This window comes from Ictidomys tridecemlineatus, chromosome 15, assembly GCF_052094955.1.
Source record: "Ictidomys tridecemlineatus isolate mIctTri1 chromosome 15, mIctTri1.hap1, whole genome shotgun sequence".
NCBI lineage: Eukaryota > Metazoa > Chordata > Mammalia > Rodentia > Sciuridae > Ictidomys > Ictidomys tridecemlineatus.
The window spans coordinates 10,945,218-10,962,723 of NC_135491.1; the positions used below are offsets into that span (position 1 = coordinate 10,945,218).

The 17,506-nt window shown below is 58.8% G+C and overlaps 2 protein-coding genes across 3 annotated transcripts; both read right to left on the minus strand.

Moving 5' to 3' along the window:
* Positions 1-2,104: 2,104 nt before the first annotated feature.
* Apoe (apolipoprotein E) lies at positions 2,105-5,225 on the minus strand. The gene is made up of 4 exons (XM_005338268.5): positions 5,080-5,225; positions 4,260-4,322; positions 3,624-3,807; positions 2,105-2,953 (listed from the first exon to the last, which is right to left on the minus strand). Exons 2-4 carry the CDS (start codon positions 4,300-4,302, stop codon positions 2,236-2,238), a joined length of 945 nt encoding a protein of 314 aa, XP_005338325.2. The 5' UTR covers positions 4,303-4,322; positions 5,080-5,225; the 3' UTR covers positions 2,105-2,235.
* Positions 5,226-7,316: 2,091 nt separating this feature from the next.
* Positions 7,317-17,434, minus strand: Tomm40 (translocase of outer mitochondrial membrane 40). Of its 2 annotated transcripts, none has more exons than XM_078031908.1 (10): positions 17,368-17,434; positions 16,924-17,203; positions 16,131-16,198; positions 15,571-15,663; positions 14,662-14,763; positions 14,472-14,577; positions 9,215-9,337; positions 9,050-9,126; positions 8,841-8,943; positions 7,317-7,945 (listed from the first exon to the last, which is right to left on the minus strand). In XM_078031908.1, the coding sequence occupies exons 2-10, from the start codon at positions 17,195-17,197 to the stop codon at positions 7,806-7,808; spliced, it is 1,086 nt and encodes a 361-aa protein (XP_077888034.1). In that variant the 5' UTR covers positions 17,198-17,203; positions 17,368-17,434; the 3' UTR covers positions 7,317-7,805. The 2 variants fall into 2 exon arrangements, with proteins under 2 accessions (XP_077888034.1, XP_005338258.3); XM_005338201.4 differs by having other exon boundaries at positions 17,300-17,420.
* Positions 17,435-17,506: the final 72 nt, after the last annotated feature.

Here is a 17,506-nt window from a genome sequence, read left to right on the forward strand (position 1 = left end):
TTTTTTTTTTCTTTTCTTTTCTTTTTTTTCTTTTGGTACTAGAGATTGAATCCAGGGGTGCTTTACCACTGAGCCACATTCCCAGAACTTATTGTTTTTTATTTTGAGACAGGGTCTCACTATGTTGCTGAGAGCCTCGCTAATTTGTTGAGGCTGGTCTCAAACTCGAAATATCCCTGCCTCAGCTTCTCAAGTTGTTGAGATTCAGGCATAGAATTCGGATTCAGTTTTTTTTTTTTTTTTTGGTGGGGAGGGGTACCAGGGATTGACTCAGAAGCACTGTGCCACTGAGCCACATCCCCAGCCCTATTTTATATTTTATTTAGAGACAGGGTCTCACTGAGTTGCTTAGCACCTTGCTTTGCTGAGGCTGGCTTTGAACTCACGATCCTCCTACCTCAGCCTCCTGAGCTGCTGGGATTGCAGGTGTATGACACTGCGCCTGGCTCAGGATTCAGTTCTTAAGTGGAGGTGGCATCTGTCACTTCACCAGGGAAACTGAGGCTCTGAACAGGCATGCCCCCAGCCAACTAGGCCCTGGTCCCTGAGCCCAGTGACCCGTCCCCTCCCCAGTGGCTGGGTGAGTCACCTCCAGGAGGGGGGGCCTGCCTGCACATGGGTGCTCAAAACTGTGCCAGGGAAAGCTGAGCTCAGGGTGTGCCAAGGCCAGCAGGGGACTGGGGAGGCACAGGCCAAACCCCGGAGACACAGCTCAAGCCCTGGCCTGCCCCATTGGTGGGAACCCTGCTCTTTCTCTGAGAACTGAGGGGGTGGGAGGGGAAGGCAGCCAGCCCCTCCAGAATCCTTCCACCCTCGCCTCTGCAGGGCCGGCTCCCAGCTCCGCTCAGGGCCTGTGCAGACTCCTACGGGGTGCCTGGTAGGGGCCTCTCATCTCCCCAGCCTGAACCCTGCACCCCATAGGCTTTCTGGGAAAAACAAAAGCTGGGCACCACAGCTGGGGAGAGGAGAATGGAGAGCTGTGCAGAGCAGGGACGCTCAGGCCAGAGAGGGCAAAGGCCAGGCAGCGGGCTAACTGGGGCTGTGAGGAAGGCTGCGGCTCAGAGGAAACGTGATGGAGGGGACAGACCCGGGGAAGGTGGGAGGGGAGAAAGCAATAATAAGCCCCTCCCTCCCCGCAAGAGAGCAAGAGCAACCCACTGTAGGAGGGAGAGATAACAGAGGTCCAGGGAAACAGGAAACCAGGAGATGGACCTTGAAGGAAGAGCAGGACAGAGACGAAGGAGGGAAGGAGCAGAGAAAGGCGAAGCAGCACAGTCAACCAAGTCCACAGGGCCCATCGGGATTCTGGTGGCGGCAGCCACTGTGAAACAGGTGTTATGAAGATGAGGAACTGAGACTCGACCGGCGGGCAGCACGCCTGGTATCCCAGTGACTCAGGAGGCTGAGGCAGGAGCATTGCAAATTTGGGCCAGCCTCTGCAACTTAGCCAGACCCTGTCTCAAAATGAAAAGGGCTGGGGAGGAGTGGGCTGGGGGTGTGGCTCAGCAGTGGGGCAATCGCCTAGCACTTAGGAGGTGCTGGGTTCCATCCTCAGCACCACATAAAATAAAGATCTTGTATCCACCTAAAAATTTTTAAAAATAAAGGTATTGTGCCCAACCACAACTTTAAAAATATTAAAAAAAAAAAAAAAAGAAAGAAAGAAAAAAAGGCCGGGAATGTGGCTCAGTAGTAAGTGTCCCTGGGTCCATTCCAGTGCTGTCCAGGAAAGGCAGGCCTGGCAGCAAACGCCTGTAATCCCAGCAGTTCAGGAGGCTGAGGCAGGAGGATCCTGAGTGCAAAGCCAGCCTCAGCAGTTTAGTCAGTCCCTAAGCAACAAGGACTTTATATTTATATAAAGTTGCTTATATGTTTATATAAAATATAAATAATAAAAATTTATTTAAAAAGGGCTGGGACGTAGCTCAGTGATTCGGTGCGGCTGGGTTCAATCCGCAGTACCAAGACCAACAAAGGAAAGACACCGATACACACACGCCCACCACAGGCAGAAAAGGTGACAGTACTGGGAACAGTGTGACCCGGTGCAGAAGGAAGGACAGACTGAGGCTGGAGCGGTGAGGAATCACACAGGGAGGCCGGGTTGGTGCTGAGAAGCTCGGTACATCTTTATTAAGCAGAGGCCGCGGGGAGGCCAGCTGTGGTGGGGACAGGGTTCTGCTGCCGAAGGGAGGCAGAGCAGGGTGGAGTGGGGCCGGGCAGTGGGGCCGGCGCTCAGTGGTTGTCGCTGGGCGCGGGGGCCGTGCTGGCGCCCATGGCCTTCTGCATCTTCTCCACGAGGTCGGCCCACTGGCGCTGCATGTCTTCCACCAGGGGTTCGAACCAGCTCTTGAGGCGGGCCTGGAAGGCCTCGGCCTGCAGGCGCATCTGCGCCGTCTGCTCCTCCACCTTGGCGCGCACCTCCTCCACCTGCTCGCGCACCTCGTCTAGGCGGTCGCGCGCGCGGCTGCCCACCTCCTCCAGCCGCCCGCGCAGCCGCTCGCCCCAGGCCTGGGCGCGCTCCCGCAGCGGCTGGCTGGCCAGGCTGCTCACGGTGGCTGCCCGCAGGCGGCCCTGCTCCACCAGCGGCCCCAGGCGCTCGCGGATGGCACTCACGCCGCGCTCGGCGCCCTCGCGGGCCCCGGCCTGGTACACAGCCAGGCGCTTCTGCAGGTCCTCGGCGTCGCGCTGCAGCCGCTTGCGCAGCTTGCGCAGGTGCGAGGCCAGGCGCGCCCGCAGCTCCTCGGTGCTCTGGCCCACCATGGCCCGCATCTCGCTGCGGTACTGCTCCAGGCGGTTGCGCACGTCCTGCATGTCCGCCCCGAGCCGCGCCTGCGCCGCCTGCAGCTCCTTGGAGAGCCGGGCCTGCGTCTCCTCGGCCATCGGGCGCAGCTGCTCCTCCAGCTCCGACTTGTAGGCCTTCACCTCCTTCATCGTGTCCTCTATTAGCACCCTGCGGGCCAAGAGGGCGGATGCTGCAAGAAGAGGACTGAGACAGATGGGGGACCCGAAGGGGAAGAGGAGGAAGGGGAAGAGGCCCAGAGGAGACTGAGACAGATGCAGAGAGATCAAGACGACAGAGATTAAGACAAAGAAGGACCAGGGGCCAGGGGTGGCGGCACATGCCTGTAACTCCAGCAACTTGGGAGGCAGAGGCAGGAGGATCCCAAGTGGGAGGCCAGCCTCAGCAATTGAGCAAGGTCCGAAACCACTTAGTGAGACAGTGTCTCAAAATAAAAAGTAAAAAGGGAGGAGCGGGGACTGGGGTCGTGGCTCAGTGGCAGAGCGCTTGCCTCGCATGTGTGAGGCACTGGGTTTGATCCTCAGCACCACATAAAAATAAATGAATAAAATAAAGGTATTCTGTCCATATACAACTAAAAAATATAAATAAATAAGTAAAGGGGATGGGGATGTGGGACAGAGGCAGAGAGCACCAGCCTGTGAGCCTGGAGGATGGGCAGGGACAGAGAGCTGGGGGGAAGCAGAGAGGTAAAGCCAGGAGTTCAAAGGAAGGCAAGAAAGAGGCAGAGACCCCGGGACAGAAAAGAACCCAAGTCCTTGGAGGTTCAGAGGATCCAGAGGCAGCAAGAGGGTCAAAGGCCAGGGGTGGGGGCACTCACGCCAGTTCCTGGGTGACCTGGGAGCTGAGCAGCTCCTCTTGCACCTGGTCAGAGAGCGTCTGCACCCATTGCAGGTAATCCCAGAAGCGGCCCAGTGCCAGCTCCCAGGGCTGGCCGGTCTGGCCAATCTGCCACTTGGTCTGCTCCTGTACCTCTGGCTCCACTTCCAGCTCTGCCCGGCATCCTGTGTAGGGCAAGTTCGGGGCCATCAGGGCCAGGCACGCTCCCTCACACAGAGCAGGCGCTACACAGTGCTGGGGCCTCCTTGGAGCCCAGGTGGGCAGGGACGGGGTGGTCTGATTAATCACTGTCCACATCCTTTGTGCCTTTGTGGGCCCTGTGTCGGGCTGCACAAGAGCGAGGGAGAATGCGGAGGGTCACAGCCGACTCTTGGCCGGTACTCACTACCTACCTGAGAGCACGGCAGCACGACATTGCTTGTGCCCATTTTACAGATGGGAAAACAGGCCAGAGAGTGGACAGCAGCTGCTCAGGGCCAGTGAAGGTCAGGGAGGCCTCAGACCTGGGCCTCACTCTCAAGGAGGATGGGTCACAGAAAAGGGGGTTGAGGACTTGAATGAGGCCAAGGGATAGAAGAGGGACATGCAGGTCACCAGGCAGGCCCTGCTTCCATACCTGCCAGGAGCGTGGCCACCAACACGGCCCACAGAACCTTCATCTTTCTGCCTGATGGTCAGTCTGGGGAGGGGAGAGACTGAATCAACAGCCCTGTGGGGACTCCTCCCCCCAGCCTGGCCCCACCTTGAAAGCCTCCCCACCCCAAGATCTGAGATAACCTAATCCAATCATAAACATTCACCAGGCTGCTCCCCCCAACTGGCTATTTAACTCCCTCTTTGTCTTCTCCTATCTCTCCATTCGCTGCCAAAATTCCATCTCCCTCTCCAGGGTTCAGATTCCACTGAGCCCCCACCCAGCTGGGCTCTCTAAGGTCCAGCTCTGCGTTCCTCCTTCACATTCTAAGCTCCAAAGTCGTGTCTAAGCGCTAATTTCAATCTACATGCTAATTTATCCCTCATAGAAAAGTCCTTCTTTCAATCTGGTCTGGCCACCCCTGCATCCTTGATTATGGAGACCTGAAGACAAATGGGGGCATCCAGTAGGTGCTCAATAAATGACAGTGGGATTTGGCTAGGATTCATCTCTGGGTTTTTCCAGCTGCCCCAAATGCTGCCCCCATCCTCCACCTTCTAGATTGGGTGGGAGGCCCTACGGCTGGCTTTTCAAGGTCCACTCCCCTGCTCCTGTGTCTGGACTGATCCAGGCAGAGGCCGGTCACTGCTTCCCCAACCCCTTGTCTCCCAAATGGCTCTCTGAGCTTCCTGCCTTTTCCTCCTAGCCCCTGACTTTCCCTAGAGGTCAGGGGGTTTTGAGGTGCCCACATCATCCCCAGACCCCTCTGCTGGTCCCTGTGCCCTCTGGCTGCACATCTCACCGGCTCCTGGGGTACCGGGTCCTTTGAGTCCGCAGGAGCTGAGCAGGGCTCTGGGAGCCCAGACTCCTCCAATTATAGGGCTCCCCTGCCCCGCCCCCTACCCCAGGGCTAGGGCGGGCTCGGCCAGCCCCCTGTCACGAGGCAGGCTGTCCTCTCCCTCCTCACACACAACAGGGCCAAGGAGGTGGGGCGTGGAGGCCTTGGACCACTTCCCACCCCCAGCCCCCAGGAAGGGAGACTTGACTCCTCATTCAGTGATCCAGGCGACCTCCTCTCTTCTGGGGTGCCGGGACCTTATGGGCCTGAGCACTTGAGTGAAACTTGGTTTTAACCCTTGCTCCATCTTTTTTGGGGGGAGGGGGCAGGGCGGAGACCGAACTCAGGGGCACTCGGCTGCTGAGCCCCATCCCCATCCCTGTTTTGTACTTTTTATTTAGAGACAGGGTCTCACTGAGCTGCTTAGCGCCTCCTGTTGCTGGGACCTGCTTGGAATTCAGTCCTCGCGTCCCAGCCTTCCGAGGCGCTGGGATTACAGACGTGCGCCACCGCACCTGGCCCTTGCTCCCTCTCCAGTGTGACCTCGGGTGCAGGGGACCACCTCTTAGAGCTCTTTCCTCCACTTGTGAAACGGGAACCCGGCAGCCGCTGGCTGGGACAGGCAGGGTGCCCTTCAGACGCCCTTAGGTTTGGGCTCCAGACCTGAGCACCGGCACTTGAACCCTGCCTCTGCCCACTGCCAGCTTGTGATCCTGGGCAAAGACCCACCTCTGAGCAGCCTCTTTACTATGAAAGTGGGAAAGCATGGGGGAGGCCCTGGGTTCTGTTCTCAGCACCACATAAAGATAATAAAGGTCCATTGACAGCTTAAAAAGAGTGTGGAGGGGCTGGGTTGTGACTCAGCAGTAGAGCGCTCACCTAGCAAGTGTGAGGCGCTGGGTTCGATCCTCAACACCACATAAAATTAAAAACAAATAAAAGTAAAGGTATTGTGTCCAACTACAACTAAAAAATGTTAAAAAAAAGAGTGGGAAAGCAGCTGGCGCAGCTCACACGTCCAATCCCAGGCCTGGGGAGGCGAGGCGGAGTTTTCGGCCAGGCTGGGCAACTTGGTGAGACCCACTCAAAATGAAATGGGCTGGGGACGTGGCTCAGTGGTGGAGCACCTGGGTTTGATGCCAGCATGGGGGTGGGGTGGCTTAAGAGCTGCAGTGTCAGACGTGGCTTGGCAATAAGGCCAGGTGATTAATTAGGTGGCAGGTACTGGGGACAGTCCCTGGCAGAGTAGGACCTGTATCAGCTCAGGGACATGATGGGTCAGGAACTTGACAGTCCCCGTGTTCCCTGCTGTTTCAGACTTGAGGCACAGGGAGAAGCCAGGGCAAGGACAGGGCCCTGGGGCTCACACCTGGTTCCTCAAGGGGGTGGGAACCCTGGACTCTGTGGTAGGAGGCTGAGCACCTGGGAAGGGAGCCCTCATGCCTGGTCAGGCCCAGGACTGTTTGCTTTGGACTTAAGAGATGGCTGGCAGAGGCGGGGAGGTGGCTTCTGAGGGTAACTAGGGGTCATCTGTACCCAGCAGCACCCCGCCAATCGTGGGGGGAGCCCGAGTTTCAGTTCCTGTCTGGAGGAGTCAGTGGTTTGTGAGCTCCAGCTTGGCCAACTCCGACGCCTCCTGCTGAGCGCAGGGCAGCCAGCCCTCAGCTGGGAAGGCGGAGGGCAGGGGTCACTTGGGCACAGAACTTCAGACAACTGGCTGGGAGATCCCTCATCAACCCCTCAGATACAGGCGATCTGTCCCACTCTGGCTGCTCTCCTCCCCTCAGGTGCCTCTTCCTTTCTTAACAGTCCTGAAGCCCGCCCAGCAGCCTGGATCCTCCGTGACTTTAATGAAAGCTGTGAAGGTCCTGAGAAGTCCTACCACCCTCTTCCTGTGTTATCTGGGAAGATCCTGGATTCCGGGACCCTGCCCCCAGCCCCAGTCATCCCTGTTGCTTCAATCTGCAGGAACAAAGTCCTCTGTGGCCACTGGCCAGGCCCCATGGGGCCGCTGACCTGGAGACCCCGCCCTCTTGCAAAGGAAGGCTGTGCTGTCCCTGTGGGGCACAGGCCACGGGGCCTGTGGTGCTGGCCAGGCTCTTCCCTAGCAGGGCGCCAGGCCGTCCTGTGCCCCGGACCCCCGCGCCCCCTGCTGGCCACCGCGGGAAGAACCACAGAAAATGGAGGCCCCTCACCTCAACTGCTTTTTCCCCCATGTATATTGCTTTTTTTTTTTTTTCCATTTTTTCTGTAAAATGTCCCGGTTCTTCCATAACTTATAAACATGATTTATACCGAGGGGTAGAAGGGAAAGTGGGCAGGGCGGGCTGACGGGGCGGGGAGCTCCTCTTGCTGCCCCTTGGGCGGGCTCGGCGGGGCCCTCTGTGAAGGATGGGGACGCCATGACACTCCTCCCTGAGGTTGTCTGGCCACTTCTGCCCTGGTGCTCAGAATCCAGCGCCAGGATTCCGGAATCCCCCCTGGGACCCTAGCCCACTGGGCTCACCCGGCCCTGGCGCTCAGAGTCCCGAAGCGCCCCCTCGGATCCAGGACCCCCTCCTCAGCTGCTGGGGTGGCGGGTCCCCTCCTTTCCACTGCCCGACCCTGGAGGAGGGAGGGAGAGGAGGGGGAGGGGCTCAGGTCTCCCTCCGTGGGAGGTGGAGGAGGAAGGGCGTGGAGGCGGAGTGGACTCAGCCGATGGTGAGGCCGAAGCCGCACTGGAACTTGTTCTTGCGGTGGTTCAGGAAGGCCCCGAGGGCCAGCGTCAGAGGCAGGGGCGGCAGCTTCTTCTCCAGGGTGGCGCCCACGATCCAGTTACTGTCCACGGAGCCTGTGGGTCAACAGCTATGCTAAGAGACGTGCTAGGTCCCACTCCAGGCCTCCTCAGGCGGCTGACCACTGCAACCTGCACCTGGAAGCCACTCCGTGCAGCCCAGCCCCTTCACTCCTGGGAGCCGACAGCTTGCTCCAGGCCCTGGGAAGCCCTTGCCAGGACCCTGGGACCCCACCCCAGTGAGTCCACTCTGGGTCATCCTCCTCCAGGGACCGGGCAGCGCTCCCCATTGTGGGCCTGCAGAGAGGGCCCAGCGCGCGCCGCCTCTGCCCAAAGACCGAGATGTCTTCTAAGATCCATCGTGCAGGACCTTGCAGATGGGCCACTGCATGGAGCTGTCACCGCACCTTGTGAAGGGTCAGAAGCAAACCTGGCACTCCAGAAGGTCCCCTCACACAGGCTGGCCATGTAGCAGAGGGTCACCAGGAGGGCAGGGTGCAGCAGTGGACAAGTTCCCGGGCCCCAGGTGGCTGCTGCCTACCTTAAACCTAGGACCACTGGGCTCAGGCATGGTCATCAGGACTGGAGACAGTCATCCTGGTGACCAGGCCACTTCCCAGAGCCTCAATTCCTATAATGTGGGATGAATGGGGGGCACAAGATTTCCAGGGTGCCTTCTCCTTATGGGGGTGGGGAAGGACAGCAAGCCAGAGGACAGCAGAGAGGGCGACGAGAGCCAGGGGGCTGGGCAGAGAGGACTTCGGCCCAGACATGGCCATCAGATGTTCCAGGGGTGGGGCCCCAGCACCTACTTCTTAAAAGGCCTCCCTGGGTGCTTTGGAGGCCCACAAAAGCCCCGGCACACAGCTGTCCCTCATCTCCTTTGGCCTCCACACCCACCATGAGCTGAGTCACCTCTTATCTGTTTTCCACGGAGGGAAACAGGCTTTACCTTTGAAGAGGAGGTTGGCCTTCGGCAGGTCCAGCTGGTACCCAAAGGAGACGCTAGTGTCCTGCATCCTCGTGCTGGCCTCGAACTCCACGCCTACCTGTAGCTGGAGGAGCGGACAGTGCAAGAGTGAGCTGCCACCTCTGGGTTCCAGGCGCACAGCCCGAGACCCCGGCCTGTGATCATGCCCTCCACACGGGCTGCCAGCTCACCTGGTCACTGGCTTTGTGGTAGTACGTCGCGTGCATGCCAGCTTGGCCCAGTGTCACTGTGGCCAACCAGTTGTTAACTGTAAGAGAGAGGACAGTGGGGGTGGTCACCAAGAAGACGCGCCATCTGGGAAGCTAGGTCCGGCCCTGCCCTCAGCCCAGGCTCACGTGTGTATTTCCCAGCCAGCGACATGACGGTGCCTTCCTCTCCGGGCCGCCGGTGGTAGACCAGCTCTCCACCCAGGGCCAGGCATGGCGTGATGCTCTGGAGGTAGTGGGCCACGAGGATTCCTGAGGGCAGGTGACAGTCAGCTCCAGCCCAGCCAGGGGGTGGGGACCAGGCTCCGCCTACAGGAAGCTAGGCGGGTCCCTGGTCCCTCCCTGCGGGCCTTGGTCCTGCCTTCACAAACCTGCCGGGGGTCAGCCTCCCAGGCCTGCAGGGCTCCACCTGGCCCAGTGCAGCCCACACTCACCCCAGCACAGATTGGGGGGCAGACGCTGAGGGAGGCGGGTCTCTCCCCCAGGCTCACAAAACGTGCCAGGGCGGAGCCAGGCCGCCATGCCCATGCCCAGGCCCAGGCTCCAGCGAGAGGCAGGAGGGCACAGCGGAGGATGGGAGGTGGCTGCCCAGCACTGCCAGCCCAGTGGCTTGGCCACCGACATCACTTCTCTGTTAACATGACTCCTCCCTGGGGTTGTGACAAAGACCAAGTGACAGGTCCACCATCACTAGGATCCGTCATGCTGAGGTCTGCACCAGAGGCCTGCGTGTACCGCGACGGCCAGCACGACTCCTCAAGGCTGAGGACTAACAGTGATTTGCTTGGGTCTCTGGAGCCCAGCAGAGCACAGGCGACTAGAGCCATGTCACCTGACAGGGGAGGAAGGAGCCGCAGACACAGCACTGAAGACAGCACAGACTCTGGGACCAGAGGAGAGGGACAAGGCAAGACTGGGTGGACACAGACGTGGGCGCACAGGACGAGACCCCCAGAGAAGCAGCAGCCCCAAGGGATGGGGAAGGCAGGGTGCAAAGAGGACAGGTCAGGGCGGAGCACGGAGACCAGTGGCTTCCCAGGTGGGGAACTGAGAGCAGATTCTGAGGGGCAGGTGAATGACCATCATGGTTGGGCCAGCCAGAGGGGCTGGCAGCCTGCAAGGGGGGCCCGCCAGAATGGACAGGGGCCTCAAGTTCCTGGCCAGGGCACTGCGGTGGGCTGGAGCTGGGCCCCCAGGTTCCTCTGACCATTGTGACCCTCCTTTCTCCAGTGAGCAGATGACACAATGAAGCGCCGAGCACCATCGAGACTGCACTGTCGAGCCACCCCTCGGCCATCTGCACAGCAACTGAGGCCCCAGAGAAGGAGCCAAACAGTCACAGACACAGGGACTCCTCTGGCCTTCCAGCTGTGGGAACTACTGGGACAAGGGCCAGCACATCCCCAGGTTCTCTAACCACCCTCCTTATCTCCAGGGCCCTGCCTTGCCACCACCTACTCCAGCTGCCTCTCCCACCTCCCCGTCCCTCTCTCCAAACACAAACCCGACTCTGTTCTCCCAGGGCGCACAGTCTGCCACGGCTCCCCAGAACCTTGAAAGGATCCTGGCTTCTCACTGCACAGCTGAGACCCTCTGTGGATTGGTCCCAACTTCAAAGAAGCCTCATCCCCTTCTCTTAACACCTCAGCCTGAGCCCACAGGGCTCTCCCCCTTCACCCTCGGCCTATGCCACTGCCCCTTCAGCTGGGGAACCATTCCCACTGCCAGCCGGACACCTGCATCTTCTAAGTGTTTCTGAGGCTTGGCTGCCTCTCTGGGGTCTTCCCTCCCTGAACTCCCCCGCCCTGGTCTCCCGCCTCCGTCCCTCCTGGGCAGTGGACAGGAATGTAGAAGGTCCCTGACCGTGAGGGTTTCCAGCTGTTTTTGAAATGTCCATCCCACCTCAAAGAAGAGCCCAGGCGTTTTGAGTTTCTAGCACTTAACAGGATGCCTGCAGGCAGTGGGCCGGAGTGGAGGCGGCTTGCCTACAGAGCCAGGCCCTGGGTCCCATCCCCAGCACCACAAAAATAAAACGGAGCTTAGGGCTGGGGCTGAGTGGTAGAGCGCTCGCCTAGTGTGCATGAGGCACTGGGTTTGATCACATAAAAGGAGCCCGGCATCCCCTTGATGATCAACAAAACTGTGCTCCATGAGAGCAGCAGGGGAGGTGGCCCAGAGCCACCTCTCCTCTGTGTGGGGAGAGGCCTCAGGCAGGCTGGGAAAGGGGCCCTGTCTGCCCAGCTGCTGCCCAAACCTGCTGGGTAGGAGTGGTGGGACAGCAGGCTGGGATGCTACACCTGGCCTTGGCCCAGCTGGGCTAGGGCCCCAGCAGCGCTGCTGCTTGGGGAAGTCACCGGGGGCAGGACTGAACAAGTGGTGGCCGCCCACGGCAGAGGTGGAGGGTGCACCTGCAGAAAGGGGGCTCCTGGCTCAGCCAGACTCCCTCTGCCACACCACAGTGACCGCTCAGGAGTGCTTCCCTCTCCTTTCCCTGATTCTTGCCCCTGGGGCCACACACTGCCATTTTAGAGAAACTGTCCTTGTCACTGCTGGTAAGACGGGGCCCCTTGTTGGAAGTCATTACAGCAATCTGAACTTTTCCTGGATAGGATTTCCCAACCAAGAGCACATTCATTATGTGAATTTTTTTGTGTGTGGTGTTGGTGATTGAATCCAGGTCCTCAAATGTGCTAAGCAAGCCGACAAGGTCCGTGTCTGTAAACATAGGGACCTGTGAGGCTGAGGCAGGAGAACCTCAAGTTCAAAGCCAGCCGCAGCAACTTAGGCCCTAGGCAATTTATTGAAACTTGGTCTCAAGATTAAAAAAAAAAAAAAAAGGGCTGGGGGCATGGCTCAGTGGTTAAGTAAGTACCCCTGGGTGCACACACACAAAGGGCAAGTGCTCTACCCCTGAGCTATGTCCTAAGCCCCTTGGGACTCTAGGCAGGTGCTCAGGGTGTAGCAGAAGCTCCAGGGACCCCAGCCACGTGGCCCCAGGCAACTGACTTCACCCTGGCCCGCGGAGGAAGTAGCCATATGGCTTAGGGCCAAGGAGAGCTCTCCAATCAATATGTCACTAAATGGTGGCTGTGCCATCATGGCCATGTAACAGACAAGAAGACTGAGGCTCAGGGCAGGTGGAGCCCGAGTCTAAGTCTGAGTCACTGTGTTTGGCAAGTGACTCAGTGGTGCCCTGGGCAGAGGGCTGTCTTGGTGTCTGAGGAGATGAACAGACGCGTGTAAGGACCGTGGTGGCGGTGTGCTCAGGAGGCGCGCTGGGGAGCACAGACAACCTGCTGGCAAGGCGGCATGGGGACTGGGGTCCCCAAAGCAGAGCAGGGAGCCGAGTCTGACATGCCCTGTGTCCTCTCTGGGTTTCGGTAAGGTGGGGACAGGGGCAGCTGCCCTTTGAGGTGGCTGAGGGACCCACCAAGCCCCTTCCCTGGCCCCTGCACCAGAGGCCGGGTGCTGAGCAAGCGTGGGGGGCCAGGCCTGACCTAGAAGAGGTACAAAGCAGGACCCGGGCCTGGGGGGCCACCACCACAACAAGCCAATGCCACAGCGGGACCTGCCTCGCCCAGCCCTGCTCCTTGGCACTTTCTGGGCTTCAGCTGTTTTCAGCAGGGTTTCAGGCTCTGCACACACAGGGACACAGGGACGAGCACACAGGGATGATGGGGGCCAGCCCTAGCCCTCGCCCTCGCCCTCCCCCTCCCCTCTGGAAGGCCAGCAGCAGGGAGGAAGAGAACCACAAATGCCACAAGGTCCAGGGACAGGGCAAGGTGATGAGTGCAAAGATGGACACCAGTCAGTCAAGAAAGGCTTCCTGAGAGGGTGACGCATGCGCGGATTGCAGCCACACTGAGGCAGGAGGGAGGCAGCAGAAATAGTGCGTGCAAATGTCCTGGGGTGGAAAGAACTACTGGAAAAGCCTGTGTGACTCAGCTGGAGTGAGGGTGAGAGAAGGAGTGAAGACAGGTCAGCAGGGGACAGGAAGTGATTCCTCCTGGCCTTTGAGGCCCCTCCTGTCACCTGCTGCCTTCCCCACCTTCCCTGTCTCTTGATTTTATGACATGGCCCTTTCCTCTGCCAATTCCTGCTCTGGGTGCTGCCTGGCCTCGAATATTCTCACTCTTGCCTCTGGCTGGGGGTGGTTTCTCCTTCCTCTGGAAGCGTGAAGGTGACAACTTCTCTGAGAAACCTCCCTGGCCTCTCACAGGAAAAAGTAGCAACTGTCCCTGGGCACCCCAGGGATCCCAAACCGGCCCTGGTTCCCCAACACTGCGTACTCACTGGCTCAGGACTCACCCCAAGAGCCCACGCTCCACGAGCACGCAGCCCAGGAACTGCTGGCTCCATCCTTCCCGCTGTTCAAGACCGAGACTGCAGAGCTGTCCGATTCCCATCCCCTGGCGCCCAGTATTAGGCGAATCCCCTTCCAGCCAAGCCAGAACCAATCCCCTCCATCCCCATCCCTTATACTGTTCCCCAAGCATCAGCATGAGGGGTCCTGTGACAAGCTACATCAGACCTTGTCTCTCACCCACTTAAAACCCTCCTATCACCCCAGACTCACTCAGAAGAAAGGTCAAAATCCCGTGACCTTGGAGTTTGTTTTAAGGGTCCTGCCTCAGGGCCTTTGCACTTCTGGTTCCTTAGGCCGGACCACCCTCCCTGCCACCTGCCTGGTTCCTTCCCTCACAGGGTTCTTATGTCACCTATGGAAAGAGGCCTATCTGTCACCTTCGCCTGCCCCTCCTTCCCTGTGTCTGCCCTATTGGAATGGAAGGTCCAGGAGGCCGGACAGTTTTCTTTAATCCCCACCTTAAACCCAGAACCCACACCCTACTCTCTAGGTACCCACGAGACGAGACACACACAAGTCACCTAAAAAAGGGAACCGAGAGGGAGTGGCTAGAAATACAGACAGAGCCAGTCTCTGCCTCTACCCCACCCAGACAGGAATCCTCAGCCCCCACCTCCCTTCACAACTGCACATGGCCTCTGTCATCTAGAGACCTTTTCTGTGCCCCAGAACCAACACGGAGCACTCCCCCCCAGTTAAAGCGTCAAAAGCAACTCACGTGACTTGGGTACCCACCTATAGCTAGCGTCGCTCTAAGATTCCTGTCAACGGGACACCAACTATGAAACCACCGGCTGGATCAGTGGCAGCCCAGGTCCACCCAGAAGGAAACCAAGGCCCACGTCCCAGTCCAGAGTGGCGGCCAAGCGCTCCACCACCGAGCCACCCCAGCCTGGCCGGTTTCAGAGTCAGTCCCTCCCATCACTTCTCACAGGGTGGAAAAGCAGGTCCAGAGAAGCAAACAGATTTGCTAAGGCTGGGACGGGTTTGCGACCACCCTCCAAGGCCTCTGCCTCTTACCTGAACCCACGAGAACGTCTGGGTTTCCTAGGGTGACGGCTGCCGTGAAGTCGGAACCGCGGTACTCCCCATCCACCTGCCAGTTCACAAACTTCGACTGCTGGGTCTGTGGGGAGGGGAGTGTGAGGGCAGCAGCTCTGCCAGGAACACCTGGCTGGCCCAGGAGTAGGCGGTGCCCGCCCCCACTCACCTGGATGGCCATCTTGGACCTGAGGCCAGGGCCCAGCTGGTGAATGACCTGAGCGTTGAGGCTGCCACTGTTATCCATGTCACCCACCAGCACTGGGAAGGCCTGAGGGAGGGAGAGGGCAGGTTAGAGGTTGGAAGGCAGCACTTTAGTATGGCATCAGGAGGCCCAGGCCCTGAATCTGGAGTCAGAGGTCAGCACGAGGCTCCCTCCTCCATAAAGCGCTCCCTCAGCACCTGGGCCAGGTTAGGGCCTCTCTCTGGGTCCCCACAGCCTTTGAATTCCCCCATTTTGTGCCCACCCTGGGTCATTACTCTCAGGGAAGAGATCTGTCCCACAGTAGACTATGAGTCTCACGAGTGTCTCAGTCACTACTGTATCCTAGCACAAAGCTAGGCATACCACAGAATTACAATAAAGTTTTGCTGAATAAATGAATTTATTGAAGGGAAATAGGTAATAGAAACAGGGACCTAAATAAGTACTGTCTCCCTCAGTCCAGGCCTACAGTCACCCCAACCCCAATATCCTGCCTCCCCATGGCAGCCCGAGGGAACATCTGAAGCACAAATGTGATGATCATCTTTCCCCTGTTCAAATGTTCCACGGCTCTCTAGCGCCCCCTAGAGAAAGTCCAAGCACCTGGCATTTAAAATCCCACAACCTGATACCCAGCCCTGCCCATGGGTCATCACTGTCTGGTGTTGTGATCTCCCTGGTCCCCCCACCAGCATTTCTCAGCACAAGACCAGAGACAGAGAGAGGGAGCAGGGGCTCAGGGAAGTTGCTGGAGAAAGGACTACCCATGTTCCAACGCCTCTTGGAGAGTTCCAGTCCCCATTCCCAACACTGAGGTCTGAGACGGGCGTTTGGCCACATATCTGTTCAAGCCGATGGCAAAAGGAACCTCACCTCTGTGGGACTCAGCTGCTTTGTCCCCACATACGTGACCCCGAAGTGGTAGTTGGACTCCCCGATTGTGCTGAGGGCTACTGTGTGGTTCACCTGGGAGAAAAGGGAAAGTTGTGGGGTATTTGCCAGTCTGGCTTCCCCAATGGAGGGAGCAAAAACAGGATTTCTGGGCAGGGGATGAAAACTGGGGTGGGGGTAGCTTAGTGGTAGAGTGCATGCTTAGCCAAGGTGAGGCCCTGGGTTACACTTGACCACCAATAAAGGACAGACTAGGAGGTATGACCTAACTAGACTAGAGACTCAGAAAGGGTGGGCTGCAGGTGGCTGACACCTGGCACATCACTCCTGCCTGCATGCTATAAAGCCAGGGGCATCTCTTGATTCTTTGCCCCAAAACCCTACCAGTGGCCCCACTGAGTATTCAGCCTGGCACAGTGTCTCCGAGTTCTTTCAAGTTTGAAGGAGCCCAGCCCTTTAGGGACAGTAAGGGAATTTGCTTGTGTAGATGCAGGGGATGGCTGTGATGACCTCGGGTGGGTAAAGGTACCTGGAGGGCTCACCTGGAAATGGTTACTCAACCCTTTGTTGACTGTAAGCTTGACACCCTCCATCTGAATGGGAAACAGCTCTGGAGGAGAGAAATGCTGTCACACTCCACTCTACAAATGACACACCAACAGTCAACTCTCCTTCACCACCCAGCTCTCTCCAGAGACCCACATCAGAAGATCTCCAAAGTATCACAACCAGTTAGGGAGACAGTAATGTCTAGTGGACAGGGCCAGGAACTTTGCCAGTGTCCAACATCCAATGCCACCATCTGCGTGACTTTAACCAAGTTTACTTTATGTCAAACTCATCATACGTATGATGGGAGAACGCACTAAATGGAACTGTTCCAAAGACTTAATGAATCACCATAAGCTAAATAGCAGAACAGAACTCAATAGGTCTCCATCACTATTACTACCATAATTACTCCAAGCCAGGACCCCAAAAGCCCTGGGCCCCACCCCTCACGGGAACCTGGCTGACACTGTGACCTTGGGCCTCAGTTCCCTTCCCGATCACACTAGAAGTCTGCTGTGACTGGTCCTGGAGCTCCAGGGCTGCCTATGGCTTCTCTCCACCCTACAGCAGTCCACCCCGCGGTTCCACCATCTGGTTCATCGTTCTATGCCCAAGTCCAACTTTCCATCATTTGCTCCCAACGTCAACACCTAACGCTCTGTTGAGTGACTCCAGTGGTGCGCGCCAATTCCCAAGGTCCCCAGTGTCCTCTCCGCGCCGGCCTCGCACCCCTCCGCGAGCTCAGGGCATCAGGATCACCGGCCGAGGCCCCTCGACCCTCACCCTTGCACTTCCGGTGGCACTCCTCGAACGTGCCGGGGTTGGGCAGGCAGTCGCAGGCCCCGTTGTCAGCGACCCCTGCGGCACTGACGGTGGCAGCCCCCGCGGTTCGGTCCGAACCTCGACCCGCGCTGGCCCCAGCACCAAGGCCGCCTCCGAGCGGCGGCAGCGTGAAGCCCGGCGGCGAGGGCGGAGGTGGCGGCAGCCCCACGAGGGCCGGCGCAGGTGGAGGCGGCGGCCCTGCGGGCGGCGAGCTAGCGGCCAACACGTTCCCCATGGTGGCCTGCGAGGGGAGAGGTCAAAGGGCAGAGGTCAGGGCCCGCGCGCCCCGGACTCAGCCCCTATGAACCCCTGCCCTGCTCCAGACCCAAGTTCTCACTGGCGGTGGCGCCTGCTCCCGGCCTGGGCTCCGCTCCCACCCCGTGCGCCACGCGCAACCGAACTCACTGCAGCCGCCGCCGCCACCGTCACTCCGCCCCGTCTGACCCATTGGTTCAGTGAGCACTAGGTTCCACCCACCGTCTTCGGCGCCCGGCCTTGCAATTGGAGTCGTGGCTGGAAGTCCCACCCACCTCTCCCGAACGTC